General features: G+C 47.1%; 1 protein-coding gene across 3 annotated transcripts in view; it reads left to right on the top strand.

The window, feature by feature from the left end:
• The window catches only part of bcas3 (BCAS3 microtubule associated cell migration factor), a 1,085,633-nt gene that overhangs the window by 536,266 nt on the left and 523,210 nt on the right, over nt 1–26,157 (top strand). For all 3 annotated transcript variants that reach the window (XM_038814687.1, XM_038814685.1, XM_038814686.1), the window contains 2 exons: nt 5,365–5,495; nt 7,953–8,118. In XM_038814687.1, the coding sequence (XP_038670615.1) occupies nt 5,365–5,495; nt 7,953–8,118 (297 nt within the window). The remainder of the gene's footprint in view (nt 1–5,364; nt 5,496–7,952; nt 8,119–26,157) is intronic.

The raw sequence follows: 26,157 nt of genomic DNA, 5'->3' as shown, positions 1-26,157 counted from the left end.
CATTCCTCTGACTACTTAGATGCTGATAATTAGAGTTGAACTGTTGAAACTCTGTGAAAATCTGTGATAGAAATTATGTGGTGGCATTTTCCAGAATCCCAAATCATGACAACTATTAGCGGGCCAGCCAGTCGTTGCTAGATTCCTGAAAGTACTGCATGTTAGATGCAATAAGATCCTTCATGTAGGAATCTAGGATTTGAAGATCAAGCCTCAGGACACTGCTGCAAACAAATCAGGAGAAAAATCATTAGGGCATTAAAAAAATGTTTTTTCATTTCTTTGAATTTGTTAATTGTAAAAGTATTAGAGATAAGGGTAAAAAGGTTCGATGAACAGTAACATTAATCCAATTGAGTATCAAAGAGTCTACTTGACTGCTAATTGCCCACAGGGAGGCAGTGCGCCCAGAGGATGGGCTAATGGTGGGAGTGTGATGTGGCTAGTTCAAGGGGATGGTCAAAAGGTGGCAGAAGTGTGGAGTTCTCCAACAGAAAGATGGAGGTGCAAGCTCAGTAATAATATTAGATCTGAGATTGATAGAGTTTTGATAGTCAAGTTAAGATGGAGCCAAGGCAGATAGATGGAGTTAGGATACAGATCTTAATGAAGAATGATACAAGGTCAATAATAATAATATTTTTATTGTCACAAGTAGGCTTACATTAACACTGCAATGAAGTTACTGTGAAAAGCCCGTAGTCGCCACATTCCGGCGCCTGTTCGGGTACACGGAGGGAGAATTCAGAATGTCCAAATTACCTAACAGCACGTCTTTCGGGACTTGTGGGAGGAAACAGGAGCACCCGGAGAAAACCCACGCAGACACGGGGAGAACGTACAGACTCCACACAGACAGTGACCCAAGCCGGGAATCGAACCCGGGACCCTGGAGCTGTGAAGCCATAGTGCTACCCACTATACAACTGGCACTGCCAGGGTACCCAAGAAGCACAAGCATTGCCAAGGCACCATCCTGCCCAAAGGGCATGCAGCTGGGGGCCTCCAATCCCCTTAGAGACCCCACAAGTGCCATTCCGTCTGGTCTCCGTTTATGGGGACTAATACCAAACGGCGCTTGCCCAAGATCCCCAAGGTGAAGGGATTGAATCCCAAGGCCTCAGGATTCTGCACATTAGTGTAAGGCTCACTGCCTCGCTCTAATATGCAGATTTGCTAAAACGTGATCCTGCACACTGTGGACAGGATTCCCCTTTCAATCTTGCGAAGCGTTGCGAGCCAGGTAGATCCCGGGAGGGGGGTCTCCCACTTTCGCCGGCCACCTGCGCCACGGCGAGCTGCTTTTCCAGCGCAACGAGGCCGGAGGATTGAGCCAAGAGATTCATATATAGGGTTCTTAAAGCGAACAGGCAGAAGAGCTCTCATCTCAGCAGGGCTGGATTTGAGCCCAGGGCCCAAAGATGGAAGGCTATCGTTGCAATACCCAATCCTTTTCTGCTGTTTCCTGCTTGGAAAAAGGGTTATTTTTTGTGTGCACGTGGATATTAGGAAAGCAGCAATGTGAACAAAGAGTGCACAACGGTTCTGTTGAAACCTCTCACAATGGGTTTGGGAACTCCAATAAACAGCACTTAGAAATTCATGATCCTGAGCCTGAATTACAACTCTAAGGTTGTGGTGGCAGTTTAATGGTGTCTGAAGTTGCCACACTCAACTATTTCTCTCCATTAGTTAATTTCTCTTCTTTATACGCCCCACCGCCCTAAAATCCTTTCTCCAGCAAGTACAAACAGGATGATCTGGCCACTTAATGTTTATGCAGAGACTACCAGTGCCATCCATTTGAGGTTTTTTTTTCTCTCTTGAGGGAAAATACCTATTTATTGAGTTCTACCTAATGTCTAAACTGAAGGTTGTGGGTATGAGCAACAGGCAACTCTGCCATTTGAACTTGTAATATGTGGTTGCAATCTGTGCATTCAACTACTTGAGCTCTTGACTGAAACAATTTTAAATGCACAGCCAACTTGGACATCTGTAATTTAAAACAGAACTATATTCAGCTTCTAAAAGTGCAACCCCCATTTTTACTTGTATAAGGTTCATTATATTAATCAACCTAGATTGAATATCATACATAGAAATGACCTGAGTGAAATGTTATGAACCTTATACCAGGTGACTGGGCAGTAAATAAATCCACAATTTGTTCACAATTCATTCAATAGTGGGGCCTGTTTGTGATGATGCATTCAATCTTATTTATTGCTATAATTTTTAAAACAAACACTCCACAATCTACTTCAGGAGTTGGAAACAGTACACTGAAAGCCCTCTTCGCTCAAAATGAGTGTTTTTATTGTCACTGGTTAAACCTGCCATGTGCAGGTCACTGCTGTGAACATCCTGTGATTTATGAGGTGTAGAAATCTGGTAGTGGATGCAAGTGTGAAAGTTTAACACAGAAACTACTGACAGATTCTAGGGTTCCTTTTTTAAAAAAAACAAATAAAGGTTTATGTATTGACGGAGATAAATTGACAGTGATTGTAATTCCACAACACAGCACCATTGATGTTTGTGGGATAAACCTTGTTGAAATGTAGACAAATCTACAAACATGTTTTGTAAAATTGTTCACTCATTTTGGGAGATATGCATAGTTCTGGTCTCTGTTTTACAAAGGGATGTAGAGGCACTGCAGAAGGAGCTAAAAGAATTTACCAGAATGATAGTAGAACTGAGAGGTTACAACTATCAGGAAAGATTGATGAGCCAACGCTCTTTTCAATAGAAGAGATGACTGAGAGGTAATCTGATTAAGATCTATAGACTAAAGTAAGGGTTTGATAAGATAGACATAGAGAAGTTGTTTCCCTTTGTGAGAAATCCAAGACCAGGGGTCATAATTATAAGATGGTCACATAAATTCCAAATGGGAATTCAGGATAAGGTTCTTTACCCAGAGACAGATTAGAATGTGGAGCTTGCTACCACAAACTGTAGTTGAAGAAAATAGTATAAATGCATTTTGGGGAAAACTGGATGAACAGGTTGTAAGGGTCCTTCCTGTTCATTCCCGGTTTATCCCTTTATTTTCCCTTTTATTTTTGATCCATGGATGATTAATGGACATGCCACTCTAAGACAAGAAGCCTGGATCTTTAATTCAAGCAGGAAGAATCCAGATGGCTGTGCTGGTTTAAATTAGAAGCTACAGACTGGCGACATCAGTGACAGAGTGATGGGTTGGGACTCCGTTTGTTTGGCTGGTGGCCAATAAATTGGCCCAAAAGGCTGTACGCTTCCTAGTAACAGGTGGTGATTAGACATTATTCCACTGGAATGCCTTTCAGAGTCCTGAGGTTCTAGTTTTGATTTCAGTTTTCATTCTGGCAGCCCAGTGTAGAGATCCAACTCACTCTCTCTGGAAAGATCCAGCTAACTCTTTCCAGAAGGCCATTGTGAGGTCTGACACTCTGTCCAGAAAGCCTCTGGGTGCTTTTCTACTGAGAATATAGAGGCCTGAAGACAAACCCCAAACTGAAAACCAAGTTTGATGTGGCATAAGGTGCCTCTCCAGAAAATGCTGTGAGCAATAGAACTCTCTCCAGAAAGCTGCTACAAGTTGTGAGTACTGCATTCTGAAACCACAAGTATCTGAATGAGTCCACATTAAAAGCCTTAAACTGAAGGCTGGGATTGAAGCAAAACGACAAAAAAAAACTGAAGCAAAGACTCTTATTGTGTTTCACCACTTTCCCCACCTCTGTGCTTGTCTGTCTTGTGTTTGTGGGTGGTAGCAGTTAAAGTGGGTATTAGGTATTAACTTGTCATTGACCAGTTGTATTTACTGCATATTTCATGATTGTTCTTGTTATAAATCAGTGGTACTCATGTTTACATTTACAAATCTGGTGACTGTAATTATTGGACAGCCAAGGGCCAAAGACTTTGGGTATTTTTATAAGAATTATTGGTTAATTCACTTGTGTTGTGACTCCGGGGCACAAGGGGCTGGAATTGACCAGGGTGTCACAAAGTGAGGAAGAAAAGCCTGGAACAATGTACTAATCATGTTAGATGGAGTAAGGTGAGAGGCTGGTGTGGAGTATAAAGATCAGCATGGGCCTATTTGGCCGAATGACGTGTTTCTGCACTGTAAAAACAACATAAATATGACCATGAATGTAGATTGATGATGGGGAGGGTATTGTAACAAAGACAGGTTTTGATGGTTTAGCTCAGTTGGCTCGAAAGCTGGTTTGTGATGTAGAGCGATGCCAGCAGCGTGGGTCCAACTCCCGTACCGGCTGAGGTGATTCATAAATGCCTGCCTCCCCAACCTTGCCCCTCGCCTGGGGTCTGGTGACCCTCAGGTGAAATCACCACCAGTCAGCTCTCCCCCCTCAAAGGGAAAGCAGCCTATGGTCATCTGGGACTATGGCGACTTTACCTTACGTGCAGCAAAGACAGATGGGATTAGGAACAGAATTTCACAAAATGATGTCTAAAAGCTCCAACATCAATATTGGATGGTGGGAACTGATGTACACCAAAACCTAGAGGAATGGGAGAAAGCACATAGTGTCAGACAAGATTGCTTTGTTACCTCTTGCTGATGTGAATGTTGGTACTATGGAGACAGAGTTTGTTCCCTCTGATCATAGTGACAGTACTGAAAGGTTATGCCTATTACCTGTCCAAGATCCAGTTGGATAGCTTTTTTAAGTAAGCTCCCACAGTCCCTTCCTCTCTGGTTTATGATTTGGCAAACAATGAAAATTTTCCCTGTACTTTACATTGAATATTGGTGTCTTCCTTTAAGATCTATGTGTTTCTTTCATGAACTGTAATAGACTTGAACTCATTTTTAAATTTATCTTTGCTTATATTAACATACTAGTATAGTTACCATTTCATTTGGAATATTAGCTTGCATGTTACAGAATTAACAGTAATGAGGTTAAAATGCTTCTTCAGGGTTATTTGTGCATAGGCTATAAAATACATCTGAATTGTCATTGTAGCAATTCTTTCGTGACCTTGGTGGGAACTGCCTTAAAACAGTTCTACCTTTGATAACAGAATCCAGAGGCAGGAATACTGTGAGTTGCCAGTTAATGAATGAATCACTGTCCAGTTGTCCTTTTGTGTTGCAATCAGGTCCTGTTAAATGTTCATCAGAAACTTTATCATCTGTTCCACAAAAGTTTGCATTCTTGATGAGATGACCATCAAGTAGAAACAGTTTAGCATTTGAACTTCTTGTTGTTCATCTAGTTGAGATGTGCCTGTGCAGCAGGGCATGTGACTGAAGGATTGTTCGACAGCAGGCAGGTCGGAGAAATGACGCTGGAATGCCAGCAGTTTTATGAAGTCTCTTTTGTTGTTTTTTTTCAGTAAAAGCAAGTCCAGGTCGGCCCCGCAGATTTCCCCGAGCAAGGCTGCTGGTGGAGAGTTTTGTGTTGCTGCCACTTTTTCTTCATCGCGATCTTGGTTAATAGCCAACCCTGGCCTAAAGCGGGAGAAAGGTGAGTACACTGGACAACTTTTAAACTCTCTTCTAGTATCTCATTCAGCAAATCAGATGAAGATTTAAATTAAGGAAACCGGCTCTAGTTCTGTGAATAACTGCAACTCAGAATGTTCTCTCCCCCCCCCCAATGTTTTTATCTTCTGTCTTGAAGGCACTGACTGCTCACCCAAATATACACCAGGACTGTGTTGGCATGCTGATTTGTTTTCTGTCCCACCATACCACACCCTGCCCTCTCTCCAACTACCTAAGAGTAATAAGACCAATCGGAGCACAGACAGAGAGGTAAACCACAGGCCTTCCTGTGAGCAGGGAGGCCCTCATACTCGCCTGCTTCACATGGTCCATCGTCGCTACCTTACACACTCCCCACCCCCTTTCCCACCATCCCAGGATCTGAGTCACATCACTCCAGGGTGCTGGGACTGTGTCGACGGGTCACTGTCGAGGGCAGCGGGTGATGATAACCTGCAGAGAGCTTAGCGCCAGTGCTCTTCACTCTATGCCAGTCTGACCTCTGCCTGTTTGCTGAGTGTTCAGTCACAGCCATCACCTGCGCGCGGTGTGCCCAGGGAGGGGGAGATGCCTGTAGAGATGGACCAAAGGTTCGGAGGTCAGCTCACTTTGCGGAAGATAGTGACAGAGTCAGAACATTGTGAAATCATTAATGGACATCCCCACTTTTGACCTTATGTTGGAGGGATGGTCATTTATGATGCAGTCTAAAGACACTATCGCATGGAACTCCTGCAGCGATATTCTAGGGCTGAGATGATTGGCCTCCAATGACCACAAACCATTTCCTTTGTCCTAGGTGTGACTCCATCTAGTGGACAGTTTTTGCCTGATTCCCATTGACTTCGATTTTGCTCGGGCTCCTTGATGCCACATCCGGTCAAATGTTGCCTTGATGTCCAAGGCAGTCACTCTCCATTCATCTCTTAAATTCAATTATTTTGCCCGTGTTTGGACCAAGACTAATGAGCTCAATAGCAAAATGACCCTGACAGAACCCAAGCTATTGTCAGTGAGCAGGTTATTGCTGAGTAAGCCATTTGATAGCATTTCCAACGACATCTTCCATCACTTTACTGATGATCAAGAATAGGCTGAAGGGCAGTAATTGGCCGGATTGGATTCCTCTTGCGCTTTATGGACAAGAGAGCTTTGATCAGATACACACCTTTGAATGGGAGCAATGACCATATTCTGAGTTGTAACTCCTGTGTTTCTGTGAAAATTTGGATATGCATGAAGATTCATTGTACAAGACACCATCAAAGGGAATAAAAGTGTAGTATGGAAGGTAAGGTAAATCAAGAAGTAGTCATCAAGTGATTCGAGACCCAAATACAAAGGTATCTCTCTTCCCATATGACTGAATACTCAGAGTGAAAGATTAAAGTGCCAATTATCTTACAATATGTGAAATAGAAAAACCTGCAAGCACCAAGCCAACCTTTCAGAACAGGACTTTTAGCCTAAAACAATTATGTTATATGCCAGCCACTTTTCTATGTCTAATATCTTGTTAGGTTGTTCAATTCAGGAATAAAATGAACAAATGCTGGAAATATTGAACAGGTTAGGCAGCATCCGTGATAAACAGTGGGCTGGAGTCTTCCAAAATGGTACTCAGCCCCCACGCCGGCGTAAAAACCGTGGAGTTTTATTCCCAAAATTCTGGTAAAAAGGTAGACCTAATTCAATGCACTGCAAGGGGCTAGCAGGAACCCAGAGTAAATATCGCAGCTTTAGCTGCAGATACAGGCCCTCCGGTTCGGAGTCTGCGCATGCGCATGGCGGCTACCTCCAGCGGCCTGGCCGAGCTCCATGGCGGACTCGGAGCCACACCGAGAAATGAGACCCCACCCCCGATCTTCCATGCGCCCGAGCATCTAACCCCACAGATCTAACCACCGGCTACCTATAACCCCCCCCAGTCTCCGATCCCCCCCTGCCCCCGACCAGGGCAGCCATGGACTGAGCCCGTAGCCGCCATGCCAGCAACCCGACCAGCAATAGGTGGTTAGTTCCATGCCGTTGGGAACTCAGCGGTCGGGAGAGGAGGATTGCTGGGTGGGCCTTTGACAATGGGCCACCAGCCGCGTGGCGTACTCCGCGGTTACGTCGATTTTCGGGGCCTGCCGAATGGCCGGATCGGCGTGGGCCCGATTACGGCGTGGAAGTGGATTCTCCGCCCCCGCGCTGAGCACGATTTCGGCAGGGAGCTGCGGAGAATCCACCCCAGTGTTAATGTTTCAGGTCGAGATGATCCTCCATCAGAATTTCCAGCATTTTTGTTTTTATTTTAGATTTCCAACATCTGCAGTATTTTGTATCTTTCAGAGCTGAAATCTATCCTCATGATTATGAACATTCACATATTGTTGAAATTGTTTTATTACTGCATTTACTATCCCAAAGCTTTGTGTGTATATTCCGTCTTTAGATCAGTCGAAACAGTCAGTAGTGGATTCCCTGTTCATTATTAGTTGCTATGGTAACCTGGTGGAGCACACAATCGAGCCACGACCCGTCAACACCGTGCAGAAGATCAATGATGATACTCAGCTGGAGTTGTTAACATGTCCGCGAGCGAGCTGGTCTCTGGCCAGGTAAGTTATTCAGACACTCCATGGATATGTCTGTGCCAGCAGCGCCTGACCTACAAGTTTTGTTCTTTGGAATTTGTAAACGGAACAGTTTTGCAGCCGCCCGACCACAAGTGGCACTTGTGATATTTAAGATGCTTCTCTCGACAGGTTTTAAAAATGAAACTTTCTTGAAGAAACTCATTGCAAAGACTGCATGTTTGACATAGCAAGCTGGTAGACATGGAAGGGTCAATTTTAATATGTGGAATAGGAATTCAATAGGCACTCAGCCTGGTGAACTTTTATTTGTCCATTCATTGGATGTGAGCTTCGCTGGTGGGGCCAGCATTTATTGCCCATCTTTAATTGCCCATGAGGGGGAAGTTAATAGTCAACCACATTGCTGTGGGTCAGGAATCACATGTAGGCCAGACCAGGTAAGTATGGCAGATTTGCTTCCCTAAAGGACATTAGTGAACCAGATGGGTTGTTACGACAATTGGCAATGGTTGGGAAGTGGTGTTCAGTAGTGACTGGTGCTGGGACCACCGTGGTTTAATATTTACACAAACCAGAATCTGAAGGACAATATCAAGTTTACAGATACTACCAAACTGACACCAAATTCTGAAAAACACATTACAAGACGACGATAACGATCTTACAGATTGAGCATGTAAATGGCAAATTAATTTCATTGGAGGTAGGTTTACGGCGCAGCATTTTTGTAGGAAGAATAAGGAGGCCACCTTGTGATTCTAAATGGGGCAGAGTAGCAAAGGCATCGGGGTACAGTTTCACGAACCCTTAAAAATCATGGCACAGGTTAACAAAGCCATAAATAGTCCTAACATAGTACTGAGGCATTTCTTTTTTTTTAAATAAACAGTTTTATTGAGGTAGTTTTTGGCTTTGTAAACAGTTACAGACATCAACAGAAAGAAAGCAAAAAAGGCAAAAATGTGCAAACATCCACGTACATTCCCGTACCAGCCTCCCCGGACAGACGCCGGAATGTGGCGACGAGGGGCTTTTCACAGTAACTTCATTGCAGCCCACTCGTGACAATAAGCGATCTTCATTTCATTACATTCAATACTTCAATCGTAACATACTGCACAAGCCCGCTCCTCTCCCACCGGTACAACCTGCCATTTTATCCCCCCTCCCTCCTACTCTACTCTACTCTGCCCCCCCCCCCCCCCCCCCCCCCCCCCCCCCCCCCCCTTGCTGACGCTCACTCTCCCGCAAATAAGTCAATAAATGGTTGCCACCTCCGGGCGAACCCCTGTACAGATCCCCTAAAGGCGAACTTAATTTTTTCCATACCCAGGAAACTCGACATGTTCGCAAGCCACAACTCAGTCTCCGGGGGCTTTGAGTCCCTCCACGTCAATAGTATTCGTCGCCGGGCTATCAGGGAAGCAAAGGCCAAAACATCGGCCTCTTTCTCCCCCTGGACTCCCGGGTCTTCCAAAACCCCAAAAATTGCCACCCCTGGACCCATCGCCGCCCTTGTTTTTAGCACCCGGGACATGACGCCCGCAAATCCCTCCCAGTACCCCCTAAGCTTAGGGCATGCCCAAAACATGTGAACGTGGTCGCTGGTCCTCCCGCGCACCTCGCGCATTTGTCCTCTATCCCAAAGAATTTGCTCATCCGAGCCACCGTCATGTGGGCCCGGTGAACGACCTTAAATTGAATCAGCCCGAGCCTGGCACATGTTGCGGTCGAATTTACCCTACTCAGGGCCTCTGCCCACAGCCCGTCCTCCATTTCCCCGCCTAGCTCCTCCTCCCATTTAAGTTTCAGTTCCTCCGTCTGGGACCCTTCCTCCCTCATGAGCACCTTATAAATATCAGAGACTCTACCCTCCCCTTCATCCCCCCTAGAGACTATTCTGTCTTGGATCCCCATTGGCGGGAGGCGTGGGAAAGATGGGACCTGTCTACGAACAAAGTCCCGCAACTGTAGGTACCTAAAATCATTTCCCCTTACCAGCCCAAATTTCTCCTCCAAGCTCCTCAAACTCGCAAAGCTCCCTTCCAGGAACATATCACCCACCCTTCCCACCCCCGCCTTGCTCGAAACCCCCCATCCATACTCCCGGGGGCAAACCGATGGTTGTCGCAAATTGGCGCCCAAACCGACGCCCCCGTCTCCCCTACATGCCTCCTCCACTGGCCCCATATCCGCAGGGTCACCACCACTACCGGGCTGGTGGAGTACCTGGCCGGCGGCAGCGGTAGAGGAGCCGTGACCAGGGCTGCCAAGCTGGAGCCCCTGCACGAAACCGCCTCCACCCGCTCCCAGATAGACCTCGTACCCACCATCCACTTCCTTATCATAGCGATGTTAGCCGCCCAGTAATAATTAATCAGACTCGGCAAAGCCAGCCCTCCCTCGCTGCGTTCCTCTCCAGCATCGCCTTCTTCACCCGCGGGGATTTTCCCGCCCAGACAAAGCTCATGATCATCCTGTTAACTCTTTTGAAGAAGGACTGTGGGACAAAGATCGGGAGGCACTGAAAAACAAACAGAAATCTAGGGAGGATTGTCATCTTTACAGTCTGCACCTTCCCTGCCAGCGACAGCGGGAGTGCATCCCATCTCCGAAACTCTCCCTTCATTTGCTCCACCACCCTGGCCAAATTTAACTTGTGCAGCCTGCCCCAGTCTCGTGCCACCTGGATTCCCAAATACCGGAAATTCTCCTCAACCAGCCTAAACGGTAGCCCTCTCAATCTGTTCTCCTGGCCCCTTGCCTGTACCACAAACATTTCACTCTTGGCCGTATTTAATTTGTATCCTGAAAACTGGCCGAACTTCCTCAACATTCCCAGTATACTTCCCATCCCGGCCACTGGGTCCGACACGTACAGGAGCAGGTCGTCTGCATAAAGAGAGACCCTATGTTCTACCCCGCCCCTCACCATCCCCTTCCATCCCTCTGCGGCTCTCAGCGCAATCGCCAGCGGCTCTATGGCCAGCGCAAACAGCAGCGGGGAGAGCGGGCAGCCCTGTCTGGTCCCTCGGTACAACCTAAAGTACTCCAACTCTTCTCTGTTAGTCCTGACGCTGGCCTTCGGGGCCTGATATAATAATTTGATCCAATCCACCAGTCCCTCCCAGAACCCAAACCGTCCGAGCACCTCCCATAGATAGTCCCACTCCACCCGGTCAAAGGTCTTCTCGGCGTCTATCGCCACCACTACCTCCGCCTCCCTGCCCGCCGGGGGCATCATTATAACATTAAGTAATCTTCTCAGGTTGGCCACCAGCTGCCTACCTTTCACAAACCCAGTTTGGTCCTCCCCAATCACCTCCGGTACGCAGTCCTCCATTCTAACTGCCAGTACCTTTGCTTGGCGTCAACATTAATCAGGAAGATTGGCCTGTAGGACCCGCACGCCTCCGGGTCTTTACCCCGCTTCAATATCAGTGATATAGTGGCTTGCGACATTGTCGGTGGCAGGGTCCCTCTGTTCCTTGCCTCATTGAAAACCCTCGCCAAGACCGGGCCCACCAGCTCAGAGAACTTCCTATAGAACTCTACTGGGTATCCATCCGGCCCCGGGGCTTTCCCCGACTGCGTGGCCTTTAGGCCCCCCAATACCTCCTCCACTCTAATCCCCCAGCTCATCCACTCACCCCCACCTACTGTTGGGAATGTTAACCCGTCCAGAAATCTTTTCATCTCCTCTGGTTCTTCCGGCGGCTCCGAAGTATACAGCTTGTGATAGAAGTCCTGGAATACCTTATTCAATCCTGCCGGGTCCTCCACTTTGCGCCCCCCCCTCGTCCCTCACTCTACCTATTTCCCTGGCCGCCTCCCTCCTCCTGAGTTGCTGTGCTAACAGTCTGCTAGCCTTTTCCCCATGCTCGTACACCACGCCCCTCGCCTTCCTAAGCTGTTCCACGGCCCTACTCGTGAATAGTGCCCCCAGTTCCGCCTGTAGTCTCTGCCTCTCCCTGAGTAAAACCTCCCCCGGGGACTCCGCGTGCTCTTCATCTATCCGACCCATTTCCCTGACCAATTTATCCATCTCTGCCCTGTCTGCCTTGGCTCTGTGGGCCCCAATTGAAATCAGCTCCCCCCGCACTACTGCCTTTAGCGCCTCCCACAGGGTCGCCGACCGTGTTTGAATTCCATAGCAAACTAGTAAGGTCAGAGAAAGTGTAAAACTGCCGCTTTTAGGGAGACTTGAGGCTTGCAACACAGGCATAGATGATTGGGCCCAGTGTGCTGAGCGGATGCGGTTTTTCTCTCAGGCGAATGCAATTACAGTAGACGACCGACAAAAGGTAATATTGACCGCCTGTGGAGCCCCAGATGAGTTGGTAGCACTTGTTGCAGACCATTACAACCCCAAAGCGTCGCTGATAGTACAGAGGTACAGGTTCAACATGGCCGGGTGAACCCTGGGGGAGTCAATCACGGAATTCCTGACGTGCCTTTGCAACCTGGCCAAACATTGTGACTGTGAGCCATCTCTCCCAGAGATGTTGCGAGACAGCCTTGTGTGGGGCATAAACAACATAGCGACCCAACGTAAGTTGTTGGCAGAAACTTTTTGGACTTAAAAGAGGCCATAGAATTATCCATCTCGCGTGGAAATGCAGGTAAAGGAATCTAGGAACTCGAAGGCTTCATTGCCCTACCGGCCTCCCCGAACAGGCACCGAAATGTGGCGACTAGGGGCTTTTCACAGTAACTTCATTGAAACCTACTTGTGACAATATTTACACAAACCAGCACGGTAGCACAAGTGGATAGCACTGTGGCCTCACAGCCCCAGGGTCCCAGGTTCGATTCCCAGCTGGGTCACTGTCTGCGGAGTCTGCACGTTCTCCCCGTGACTGCGTGCGTTTCCACCGGGTGCTCCGGTTTCCTCCCACAGTCCAAAGACGTGCAGGTTATGTGGATTGGCCATGATAAATTGCCCTTAGTGACTAAAAAAGGTTAAGAGGCATTATTGGGTTACGGGGATAGGTGCAAGTGAGAGTTTAAGTGGGTCGGTGCAGACTCGATGGGTCAAATGGCCTCCTTCTGCACTGTATGTTCTATGTTCTAATAAGCGATTATTATTATTGATATGGAGGATGACTCACAATTATGCTGCACCTGTGGTCGCAGGAACTGTCGGGACCAGGAACGCCAGACTGTCAGCAAACACGTCGCCCTGGCCGGGGGTCACGTCTATCAAGAACCCGGATGAAGCATTTAGCACAACCCGATGAAGATGCTTGCATACAGCTAAATTGCATTACGGCACCAAAAGTACGGCATCAAGATCACCATCCATGTAAATGGCCACCTACTAGAGATTAAAATCGACAAAGGGGCTGCTGTCTCAGTCATTGGGCAACAAACATACTGGAAAGACTGTACAGAGGTCCAACACCTGGACCGAAGGGGCACTAAGGCATGATTAGCGACATTTACCGAAGAGGGACAATGGTGACTCCGGTTGCTGATTGGCAATCAGTTCGCCTGGCACTGAGAGTAGTTCAGGGTCCCAGAACCAGTTTGTTGGGCCATGGCTGGTTGCAGAGGCTCCACCTAGCTTGGCAGCAGATCTTTAAAATGGGTTCAGGCGTGTTGTACAAGGTCCTGGGAAAATACTCTGAGGTTTTCCATGAAGGGTTGGAGAAAATAACGGGAGCCGTGGCCAAAATTTACGAGGATCCAGAAGCCCAATCCAAGTATTTTAGGGCCCACCTGGTTCCATATATCCTGCTGTCGAAAGTGGATTTTGAGCTGAGCCGGTTGGAAAACCCAGGGATTATTTGCCTAGTTCAGTTCACAGAGAGAGCAGCACCATTAGTTCCTGTGCTGCCTGTGTGGCGATTAAAATGACGGTGAACAAGGCCTCCTGATTGGACAGGTACCCAATGCCACCTGTGGAGATCCTTTATGCAAAGTTGGTTGGGGGTCATTCTTTCTCCAGTTGGAAAGACCTCCAGTTGGAATTAGATACGCCATCCAGAAAATATGTGACCGCAAATACCCACAGGGGATTGTATGAATATACCAGGCTTCTATTTGGAGTATCATCTGTCTGGGCAATCTTCCAGCGAGTTAGGGGGAGCATCTTTCAAGGGTTCCCGAGGTGGCGATCTATGCCTTGGTTCCCGGAGCCACCGAGAAGGAATGGCTAGATAATTTAGAGGAAATCCTCTACCGTTTCTCTGAGGCAGGCGTCTGTCTAAAAAGGGACAAGTGCGTCTTCCAGGCGAAAGAGGTCACATTCCTGAGGTACCAGGTACACAAGGACCATTTTCACCCAGTGGAGGAGAAGGTTCGAGCTACCAAGCGGGCCCCCACGCCAGAGAATACGACAGAGCTACGGTCATTCATAGGGCTCATGAACTATTACAAAAACTACATTTAGAATCTGGCAACCATATTGGCACCACTACATGCACTTCAAATGAAACATCAGAAATGGGCATGGAGGGCACTACAAGAAGAGGCATTTGCCAATGTAAAACGACAACTGTCGCCCTCTAGGCTGCTAACACATTACAACATAACCACATGTGACGCCTCCCCATATGGCAGCGTGACGATGTTGTCCCATTGGATGGACAATGGAACGGAGAGACCAATAGCCTATCCACCGAGAACCTTGGCTGATGCAGAGCCGCAAGTAAGCTCGGTTTGAAAAGGAAGGAGTGGCCATGATCTGCACAGTCAAAAAGTTCCATAAATATGTTCATGGGCGGCACTTTGCAATCATCACGGACCACAAACCATTACTCAGTCTTATCAAAGAAGACAAGGCAATGCCAACGATAGCGTCGGCCAGGACCCAGTGATGGGCACTATCGTTGGCAACGTATCAATGTGCCTTTGGATATCACCTGGGTACACAAATTGCACTCATGGATGCCCAGAACCAACTCCCATTGCCGACATGCCCCTCTTCCCTGCCAGTAGCGGACAAAGTCGTGTTAGCTAAATTTTATGGACACCTCGCCAGTCGCAGCCTCGCAAATTCATGTGTGGACGCAATTGGACCCTACGTTGGCAAAGTTGCGCCACTGCATCCTACATGAGGTCTACAGGGGAAGACCTGAAGACCTGCAGGTTGTCACAAATAAGCAACAGGAGCTTACGGTGAAGACTGCATTCCCCTGTGGGGAGCCTGTGTACTGGTCCCGAGGCAAAACAGGAAAGCCATACTGCAGGCCCTGCACAACGGATGCCACGGGTGTCCAAAATGAAGATGCTCGCCAGAGGTTACATGTGGTGGCCGGGGCTCGATGAAGGCATCGAGAGGTCTGGCATGACAGGAGCATCAAAAGCTCCTGCCATCAGCCTCACCTCACCCTGGGAGTGGCCAGGCTAGCCCTGGATGTGATTATACCGACGCCCACTCAGAATGGATGGACGTCTACCGGATGCCATCCACCACTTCTCGGACCACCATTGGGAAGCTAAGCCAGTCGTTTAGTGTCCATGGTACCCCGGAGGTGCTCATTGCTGATAATGGCACCCCTTTCACCAGCAAGGAATTCTCCAAGTTCATGCAGGCGAATGGAATGAAACACTTTGGACAGCCCCTTGCCTCCCTTCTTCACATGGCCTGGCTGAACGGTACATATTTTTAAGAGGGGCATAAAGAAACAGGCCACAGAGTCCATTGAGACAAAATTGCCCCGTTTTCTCTTTACCTATTGGGCCGCACCACATATAATGACCGGGTAGCACTGGCAGAATTACTGATGGGCCAAACCCATCTAAGCCTAACTTTTCCCAATCTTGGTGGGAAGGTGGAGAAAAACAAGTCCTCCACAGAAATTACCATGACCACCAGAAACAGGACAGAGGGCTCAAGCCAGGGGAAACCCTGTATATCCGGAACTTTGGGGATAGTGCCCGATGGACACTGGGCACCGGAGTAGAGAGGTCTCTTGTATAGTCAAAATCAAGGAACGCAAGGAACTTATGGGGTCAGAGGAGACGCAGGCCAAGGAGCTGAAGTGCAAGTGGGAGGAGGAGCTAGGAGGAGAGATAGAGGATGGTCTCTGGGCGGACGCGTTGAGTAGAGTCAATGCGTCCGCAACATATGCCAGGCTCAGCCTGATACAATTTAAGATCGTTCACCAGACTCACATGACAGTGGCCCGGATGAGCAGATTCTTTGGGGTTGAAGACAGATGTGCAAAATGTGCGGAGGACCAGCGAACCATGTCCACTTGTTCTGGGCAAGTCCGAAGCTTAGGGGATTTTGCAGGGGTTTGCAGATGTCATGTCCATGGTGTTAAAAACAAGGGTGGCGCTGAGCCGGGATGTCGGAAGACCCGGGAATCCAGGAGGAGAAAGAGGCAGACGTTCTGGCCTTTGCTTCCCTGGTAGCCCGGAGAGTTAGCTTGGAGGGACTCAAAGCCCCCGAAGTCAGAAACCTGGCTATCGGACATGGCTAGCTGTCTCTGTTTGGAGAAAATCAAGTTCGCCTTGAGAGGTTCATGTTAGGGTTCGCACGGAGGTGGCAACCGTTCGTCGACTTCTTCACGGAAAATTAATCGTCAGCAGAAGTGGGGGGGGGTTAGTTTAGCTTAGAGTAGGGGGTTAATAAAGGTGGGCCTGTAAGGGAGGGAGACGGCTTTTGCATTATGTTTATAGTTTCATGTACATTGTTTATTGTATTGTTATAATACCATAAAATACCTCAATAAAATGTTTATTAAAAAAAAATCAAGGAACGGATGGTATGCAAACATGTGGACCATCTCAAAGGCAGGAAGCCCGCACCAGAGTCAGCTCCGTCAGATGAATCAGTCCTTTGTCCCTCTTTCCCAGCATGCATGGGCCAAGGTGCAACATTCTTCAAGCGCCAGGACACAGATATGCGCAAGGTGGAAAATTTTGGGTCAGAATGGAAACAGAAGCATAGTCTCATATGACAGTTTAGCCAGGGAGAGACTGCCGACAGGATTCCCCCAGACCAGTCATTCAACAGGCCCCTTGCAATGGCTGCAATCTGGCTGATGTCTGGAGGCTGGGGCAGGTAATCCATTCGGGGTTGGATATGAAAACGAGTGGGGGTGACAATGATGATCAATATGAGGGTTGCTTTTGAGGAGGGGAATATAGTGACAGGCCCTGCCTGGATTTGTGATGGTGGGTGGGAGGTAGGAGGGGACGCTCGTGGTGCTGGTGAATGTGTATGCCCCAAATTGGGATGAGATGGTGTTTTTGAGGCAGGTGTTGGTAAAGATTCCATACCGGCTGATTATGAGGGATTTTAATAGGGTGCTGAATCCTAGGTTCGACAGGTCATGTCCCAGGGCCCTGAAGGTGTCGGCAATGGCAAAAGAGCTGTTGGGGTTGATGGAACGTATGGAGGGGCAGACCCTTTGCGGTTTGAGAGGCCGAGGGTGAAAGAATGTTCGTACTCCTCACACAACCACCATGTGTACTACCAGATTAACTTCTTTGTCCTGGACAATGAAGTCAAAATTTGAGAGATAGTGGCTGGTCGGGTCCAGACAGTAAAGATGACGGTGTCACCAAAGTTTTTGTTTGTGTTTCAGAACCTCCCAGTCTTTGCCCAAGTCCTTTTTTACGATGGTTAATGGGATGATTTTGAGGTTCCTGTGGGTGGCTAAGGCTCCACAGTCTAGGAGGGTGGGAGAGTGTTCTCGGAGAAGTGTAGATGGTTGTGGGGTGGGGGGGGGGGGGGGGGTGGAGAGAGGTTAACATTGCCTTACTATTATTGGGCAACAAACATTGCAAGAGCTAAGAAATGGGTGGTGGAAGAGCGGTCGGTGTGGGAGCGGATAGAGGCAGCCTCATGTAAAGGGACCAGTTTGAGGGCACTTTTGCTATCGCCCCTCCTGTTCTTGCCATCCAGGTACTCCAGAAGCCCGGCTGGTGAGGGTGTGGAACCAGTGCTGGCAGCATTTTGGAGTGTCAAAGGATCTGAGAGTACAGTTTGGGAGAGAGGCTGACGTGGCCTTTGCTTCCCTAATAGCTCGGAGATGGAGTTTGTTGTGCTGGCGGGACTCAGAGCCACCGGGTACAGGGGTCAAGGTGAGCAATTTGGCAGAGTTGCTGCACTTAGAGAAAATCAAGTTCGCCATTAAGGGGGCAGAGGAGGGATTCACTTCAAGGTGGAAGCTGGTCATTGACTTCTTAAAGAGTATTGAGTCGTCAGCAGGAGGGGTGGGGTTCTTTTTTCTGTTCAGATTCAGTTCAAAGTTAAAAGAAGGGATGCAAGCGCCAGGGAGACAGCGGGTGGAGTGGTGGGGATGGGGGGAGGGGGGGGGGGGGAGGAGATGATTGGGGGTGTGTGTAAGGATGTTTAGGCTGTTTGCTGTTGCCACAGTTGGTTTTGGCGATTTTGTTTCTTCTTTGTTATGTACATATTTGAAAATGCCTCCAATAAAATGTTTTTCAAAAAATTAAAATGATGCAAAGGTATTAAAGTTGTCTACCTAGATCAAGTTGCACTTTGAGGTGCTCCCATACAATTGTGATACATGTGATGTTCACTGTATAAGTTCACTGAAGTCATACAGCCCAAGGGGGTTCTATGCAATTCCCCTCCCCTCAGTTCACTGTGCCTGAAAGGTCTTATTATAATAATAATAATCTTTATCGGTGTCACAAGTAGGTTTACATTAACACTGCAATGAAATTACTGTGAAAATCCCCTAGTTGCCACATTCCGGCGCCTGTTCAGGTACACAGGGAGAATTCAGAAAGTCCAAATCACCTAGTGAGTACATCTTTCAGGACTTGTGGGAGGAAACCGGAGCACCCGGAGGACACCCACGCAGACATGGGGAGAACGTCCATACACCGCACAGACAGTGAACCAAGCCGGGAATCGAAACTGAGACCATGGCGCTGTGAAGCAACAGTGCTAACCACTGTGCAACCATGCCACCCACAATGACCTTCCGCATTGCGCCTCTGCAGTGGTTGCCTCAATTTTTTGTGCATCCCTCTGTATGTAGTCCTGGACTTTGAAATGTTCCAGTCTGCAGCACTCAGTGGTGGACAACTCTTTGCGCTGGAAGACCACAAATGTCGGGCGGACCAAAGGGCATCTTTCATCGTAGCTGATAATCCTCCAGCAACAGTTCATGTCTGTCACGGTGTGCGACCTTGGGAACAGCCCACAGAGTACTGCTTGGGATGAACATTGACAAAAACCACCTCCTCTCTCTCCTGATATTCTTTGAAAAGGCACGTTCCACAAATAGATGGACACAGTCTCTTCCCCACCACAGTCACCCGATGGCAATGTACGGATGGGGTGAGACCTCTGGTGTGTAGGCAGGATTTGACTGGGAGGGCCTTTCTCACTACCAGCCAAGGTGCTTATTTGAAAGTTCTGGTGATGAGGCATTCTGCCAAATTACTTCGACACTCTGCTCATGGAACCACCTGACAGGATCCACCATCTCCTTTTCCCGAAGGGCCTCCAGGGTGTCACGTGCAGACCCCACTGTGATGGATTTGTGGTTGAAGGTGTTTCCCTGCATAATTTTTTCCATGAGGGACAGGCAGCATAGCGTGGTCCAACTACTTGGAGCATTCCGAGGCAGCGTGGCCAGATCCACCCTTCCAAACACCGGGGATAAGTAGAACCACAACACATAGTGACACGTGGTGTTTGCATAACAAGGATCTACGCACAGTTTGATGTAGCCGCACACAAAGGTGGCCATCAGTATTAGGGCGAAGCTGGGCGCATGTTTTCCACCTTTATCTGGAAGTTTATACATCGTGTTCCTTTGAACACGATCCATTTTCACCCTCCAGATGAAACAGAAAACGGCTCTCAGGCGATTGCCACAGCACAGAAGTGAGGAACGGGCCAGACCTGTGCCACATGAATGAAATGAAATGAAATGAAAATCGCTTATTGTCACAAGTAGGCTTCAAATGAAGTTACTGTGAAAAGCCCCTAGTCGCCACATTCCGGCGCTTGTTCGGGGAGGCTGTTACAGGAATTGAACCATGCTGCTGGCCTGCCTTGGTCTGCTTTCAAAGCCAACGATTTAGCCCTATGCTAAACAGCCCAACAGCAACACCGAGAGAGCATTGCACCTGATTTCCAGGTTCTACCTGCAATGCTTTAAATCCCCTACAGCCAACATGCCATGATGGCCATAGCTATGTGAGCTGGCCACAGCTACAACCACAAGTCATGCAACAGTAGCCACGTTTTGTTTTGAAAATGATGAAGTGTGTTCCCCCATTTTGCACTCTCTCTGTTCTACATAGATTGGCAGTGTCCACCTTTGATGGACCTCCTATTGGTCTGCCTGCACATGGAGCCCACCCTGCATCCTTAATTGGATGGCAAGTGTGCTCCCTGGCCTCTGACTGGATCTCTTTAAAATTACATCACTTCTCTGACGCTCACATAGTGCAGGGTCAGAACCTGGAAATGCTTCCAACATCAGGGTCCTGACCCCAAAACGAAAATCCAGCCTATAAAATGTTAGTTAGACCACACTTAGCGAATTGTTCACAGATCTAGTCATCATATTTATAAAAAATGATAGATAGACATGGGGAAGTTGCAAACAATAACTTGCAAGGATGATAACAGATTTGGGAGGTGACAATTGAACAGCTGAGACTGTTTTCTTTAAGAAGGGGGAGGCTGAGGCTTGAACTAATTGGCGTCTTTAATGTTAGAAGGGGACTGAGAGTATAGATCATGAGAAAATCTTTCCACTTACGGGGAAATCAAAAACTAGTAAGACAGTCACTAATAAATGTAATAAGGAATGCAGGAAAAACGTATTTACCCAGAAAGTGATTAGAATGTGGAACTTTCTCCCAAATGTTTCAGGGCAGAAACTTAGATGCATTTAAGGGGAGGCTATTTAAGTGCCTAAGGAAGAAAGAACTAGAATGATATACTGATAGATGAGGTGAGCTGGAGTACTCATGTGCAGCATAAACTCCAGCAAAGATCAGTTGGACTGAATGGTCTGTTTCTGTACATTCTATGTAACAGGGAGGGGCTGAGGCTGACTTTTCAGCCACAAGATAAACTTACAGGCCTGACCTGCTGACACTCTGTCTGTCAGCCTCTCACTGATTCTGGGAATCTGGAGACAAGCAGGAGTGGGATCTCTGCATCAGAACCCAGGAAAATAAATTGCAAATATAGCAAAAGATGACTCGTGTAAAGTAGAAAAAGGGCAGGTTAGGGCTTATGTCAGGAAGGTAACCTTCACAAAGGGAATACGCAATGGACTCCGGCGTGAAGTGTTGGAGCTGTAAAGCTACTTGAATAATTGAAAAACATTAAATGTTCACGTCGAGGGAGGGTAGTGTTTTGCTGCCTCCATGAACCCAGCCGTGACAAACAGCCTTCCTCATATGTAATTGCTGTGTGACATAACTCAGCAGAGGCTAGGAGTTGAATGTATTAGTGATTAGCTCAGTACCACTCCATTGTTCCATTTGCCCACTGAGGGAGCAGGATATTGTTATAGATTCTAATCCTGTCCCCTTTTACTGCGAGCTGGTGATGTGGCCAATCTCCATATTGGGTGGGAGTTCAGGGTAGAAGCTTTGGTGATATATGGCGATAAAGCTTTGAGTGCCTTAGAACTAAAGGGTTAGTTAAGCACAACAAGTTATAGTAAACAGGAACTGCGATCAGTAAAGAGGCTTTTAATCCAGTATTTGAGTATCAGAGGCATGCTAAAGCAATGACGCAACAAAGCTTCCAATTTCAGTTCATGAAAATTTGAAAGGCTGTTTTTATGTGCTGAACCCTTTGAATCTCATTAACAGTCATTAAATTCATTCAATGCTTGTGATCATTATACCCGAGCTTTGCAATTACTGAGCAACAATCACCTGGGATGTCATGCGTTTTAATGGCAAGACAATGGAAGACAAGGTCAGCTTGAACTGTCACTATCTACGTCTTCCCTTTGATGAGCTGCACTGAGAAGCAGAACTCATTAGGAATGGGCCCTTGGTTCGTTTGAGGTTTGTTTTGCTTCGCAGTCTCTATAAACTGTATATAGATGTTTTTTAAACCAAATGAATTACCAGCACCTGTTCAGTCTCCTGTCCTAATAGTGTTTAATCCTGTTGAGGTACAGTTTCTTGAAGCACTCCAGGCATCCTCTGGATCTCGCTCAAACAGCCATCTTTTATGTGTGATGCCAGAGAGGAAACAGCAACAGATGGGGGGGAATGGGGACATCACAGCCAGCCTCTTCCACATGTGCTGGCCAATATTGATCCCTCAACTAATATCACAAAAACAATCTATCTGACCATTTTATTGTTTGTCGGAACTTGCTGTGTGCAGATTAGCTGAAACGTTTCCTATATTATGACCACAGCTACATGTTATTGGACCTAAAGTGTTAGGACATTGAGGGAATGAAAGGTGCTAAAACAGTACAAGTTGTTTCTTTCCTCACTTGATGTCCATTCAGGTGAACGTATTAGGGGTCACTGAATGGAGAGCAGGAGTGGGAACCCAGGTTGATTTTTCTTCTCCCTAGCCCACGGAGACTGAGACTATTGTCTCCACTCCAATCCGCCGGAGATATGCTAACTGAGCACATGCTACAAGTCAAATCTGGAATATTCCTAGTCTGTAATGACTAGACTATTAACAGCTGTTAGGATCCTGGACAAGAACTCAACTATTTCCAATTGTAAAACTGAGAAAATGTTGCTGCGTCACAGGAGTGACAACACTGACCATTAGGTCTCTTATATTAAAACAAAAATTAATTTATCACAGAATTAACCACATTCGCAACAAATAAATAGCTTTACAATTAGCAGTTACAACAGGGGCGGAGAATCGCCTGGGGGTGCCTAAAATCCCGCCCCCGCCGTGACAGAGATTCTCCGCCACCCGGAAAGTGGCGGGGGCAGGAATCTCGGCACTCCGATCGGAGAGGCCCCTGCGGCGATTCTCTGGCCCGGATGGGCCGAAGTCCCGCCGCTGGGAGGCCTCTCCTGCCGCCGAGGTTTTAACCACCTCTGGAACGGCGGGCTCAGCGGCGCGAGCAGGCCCCCGGGGTCCTGGGGGTGCGGGGGGGACGATCGAACCCCGGGGGGTGCCCCCACGGTGGCCTGGCCCACGATCGGGGCCCCCCCCTCAGAGTCTGAGCCAGTGCCCTGGCTGCACTAGTTTCCTTCGCCTCCGCCATGGCGGAAGCGGAAGAGAACCCCACATCGCACATGCGCCGGCAGTGACATCAGCGGCCAGCTGCCACTGACGTCACTGCCGGCGCATGCGCGGACCGGCGAAAGCCTTTCGGCCAGCCCCGCTGCCGGGGGCGACGGTTTTTTGAGCCGGTCTTCTGGTGGCAACCGCTCCAGCGCGGGGCTGGCCCCCCAAAGGTGGGGAGAATTCCCCACCTTTGGGGAGGCGCGACCCCTGAGTGGTTGGCGCCACTCCCCTACTCCGGGACCCTCCATCACGCCGGGTAGGGGAGAATGCCGCCCCAGGTTTCTACTTGCTTTTCGTTGTGCAGAATCTTTAGAGAGAGAACCTTTCAGGACCAAACTGAAACACCTCTGTTAAGATGAGAGTCCTAGGACCAACTAACCTTTCAGACAGACGTGGCTCCTTCCATTAAGTACATCATCTGAACCCACGCATAAGGCATTATTTTGTCTCTTATAAGATGTTCCTTGACTTGTTTAGCCAGGACAAAACACAATACCCCTCCTAAATTATCTACACTCCAGGGGTCCTTCAAATATAAAGAATATTCCACTAGCTATCTATAAACAAGTAAATGGTTCTCAATAACTATGATCAGGACATTCCACATGCAAATCAATGATTGCCTCACTTTTGTGACCTCTTAATCAGCTGTAGCAGTTATACTGTCTGTCTGCTTCTCAACTTAGGTTTTGATAACATTACTGCAAAAAGTATAAAATATGACAATTTCTTAAATTCATTTTTGATTGATTTTATTGTCACATGAAGAAGTACAGTGAAGTATTTTTCTGCGGCCAAGGGAATGTACACAGTACGTACACAGTAGACAAAAAGAATAATCAACAAAGTACATCGATAAATAGTGATTGGTTACAGTGTGGAACAAGGGTCAAACAAAGCAAATACATGAGCAAGAGCAGCATAGGGCATTGTGAATAGTTGGTTACAGTGAACAGATCAGTCCAAGGGAGAGTCGTTGAGGAGTCTTGTAGCTGTGGGGAAGAAGCTGTTCCTATGTCTAGATGTGGTGGGTCTTCAGACTTCTGAATCTTCTGCTTGATGGAAACGTCTGGAATCAGTGCAAGTACAAATGATGTAATAAGGGACACAGTTAGCATTTGGTGTCCTTGAGGATGAAATTAATTTTCAAAAGATTACAGTTGGCATCATAAGTACTGTGGACTGCATCAGGATCCAAGGCATATTGGCCTCTGCCAAAGCTGTATCTTTCACTGAACACTGAGAATTGTAGAAGTGTGGTTGACTTGGCATTCTACTCGGTGTATCAATGTGTGGCTTTCTGTCAACACCCCTCCTGGTGGCTAGCATCATCAGTGCACACTCCTGTGGTTTGGAGAGACACACTGTGGACCTTGTCATAAAACTTCATCTGGACACTCAGATACTACAAAATAGTTTGTAATATCATCCATCACCCACCTTAAACTTTTGTAATGGTCATTCACGCTTCAGCTCAACCATGCTTGCCAGAGTGGGGCTCATGGGGCCTCATCATTGTATATAGAACTAAGTAAATATTTGTTTACTACTGTTTACAAGCCACACAGCTGGAAGCAATGGTTGGAGTTCTCTTCGGTGGCTGTGTCCTTTCAGAATTCTCGGCAGGCAGGAAAGAGTCATTTGGCTAGTTTGTGGAAGGGGGAGGTGCAGGTATCATAACTTTGATTAGCTTTCTGTGGAGAGACCAACTGCTTTCACATGTTTCCTTTGAAGGTGGAAGGTCCCAGGGAATTTCTCGACCAGCAAACCTGGTCGGTCACCCCTCCTCCAAAATAGCAACCTCGCTGCTTCAATCCTGTACAAGTGGTAATTGCAATCAGCAGCATTTTACTTAAGCAGGTCACTGCCTTTTCCGAGGGGAATTTGCGATACTTGTGATTTATTAATTCTGTGCTCCTTGATGACTGCTGTTTTTTAAGTTATTTTCACATGATTTTGTTGCAATTAAAAGATATAATGGGTCTTGAAGTTCGTAAGTTCATTTGTCACAGACCAGTTATTTCAAGTTATGTATTTTCGAGCAGTCCAGCAGTGAAAACTTTTTAATGAGAACATTTTAAAAAAACAACTGAAATTGCAAAAGGTCAGACTTGGGGATTGGGTAATGCAAATACCACACATGAAGATTTTATAAATACTGTTTTTAATGGACAAAGATAAATACAGTCCAGTATTATACTTAATTATTTTACCCAAATCAAATCTGTTTTTAAAAAATGCTTTCATCTCATAGTTAGCTTTTTTTTGGCATTTCACTTCTCTATGCATAACTTGTGGTTATAATTTTGCTTCCATCCCACGTAAATGTAAGTTTTTGTAGGTGGATTACAATGTAATCTAGGTACAGAAATGGAAAGGACTCTCTTTAATAGGGCAAAGAAAGAAAGACTTGTTTTTCTGCAGCATCTTTCATGATCTGGGGATGCTCCCAAGAGCTTTACCGCCAATAAGTGCTTTGAAGTGTTAATGTTTTACTTTAGGAAAGATTAGACAGAGAACTATCTCTTCAATGTACTATTCCCGTTGTATCTGTCTTGAGAAAGTATAATAATAAATATATTTGTCATCTTACAAAATATCAAATTTTCTCTGTGCGGAGAGACAAGACATTCTAGGTCGTCTTCCTGTCTGCCATTTTCAGGACATTCACTGCAATAAGGTTTGACATTCCAGACATTTTCCAGGCACAACTGCCCAGCTCATGGAAGGTTCTCTGAGGAAGGTGAAAAAGGATGCAGCATCATTGGTCGTATTGCCAATACATTTTGAACAATCATTGGATGAAATATTCAGTGAGGAAAATTCCTCCTCATCTCTGATGATCCTTTAAAACAGAGATGAGGAGGAAT

Source organism: Scyliorhinus canicula, chromosome 12 (assembly GCF_902713615.1).
Source record: "Scyliorhinus canicula chromosome 12, sScyCan1.1, whole genome shotgun sequence".
In the NCBI taxonomy this organism is placed as follows: Eukaryota; Metazoa; Chordata; class Chondrichthyes; order Carcharhiniformes; family Scyliorhinidae; genus Scyliorhinus; species Scyliorhinus canicula.
This window is presented reverse-complemented; position numbering and strand designations above follow the sequence as displayed.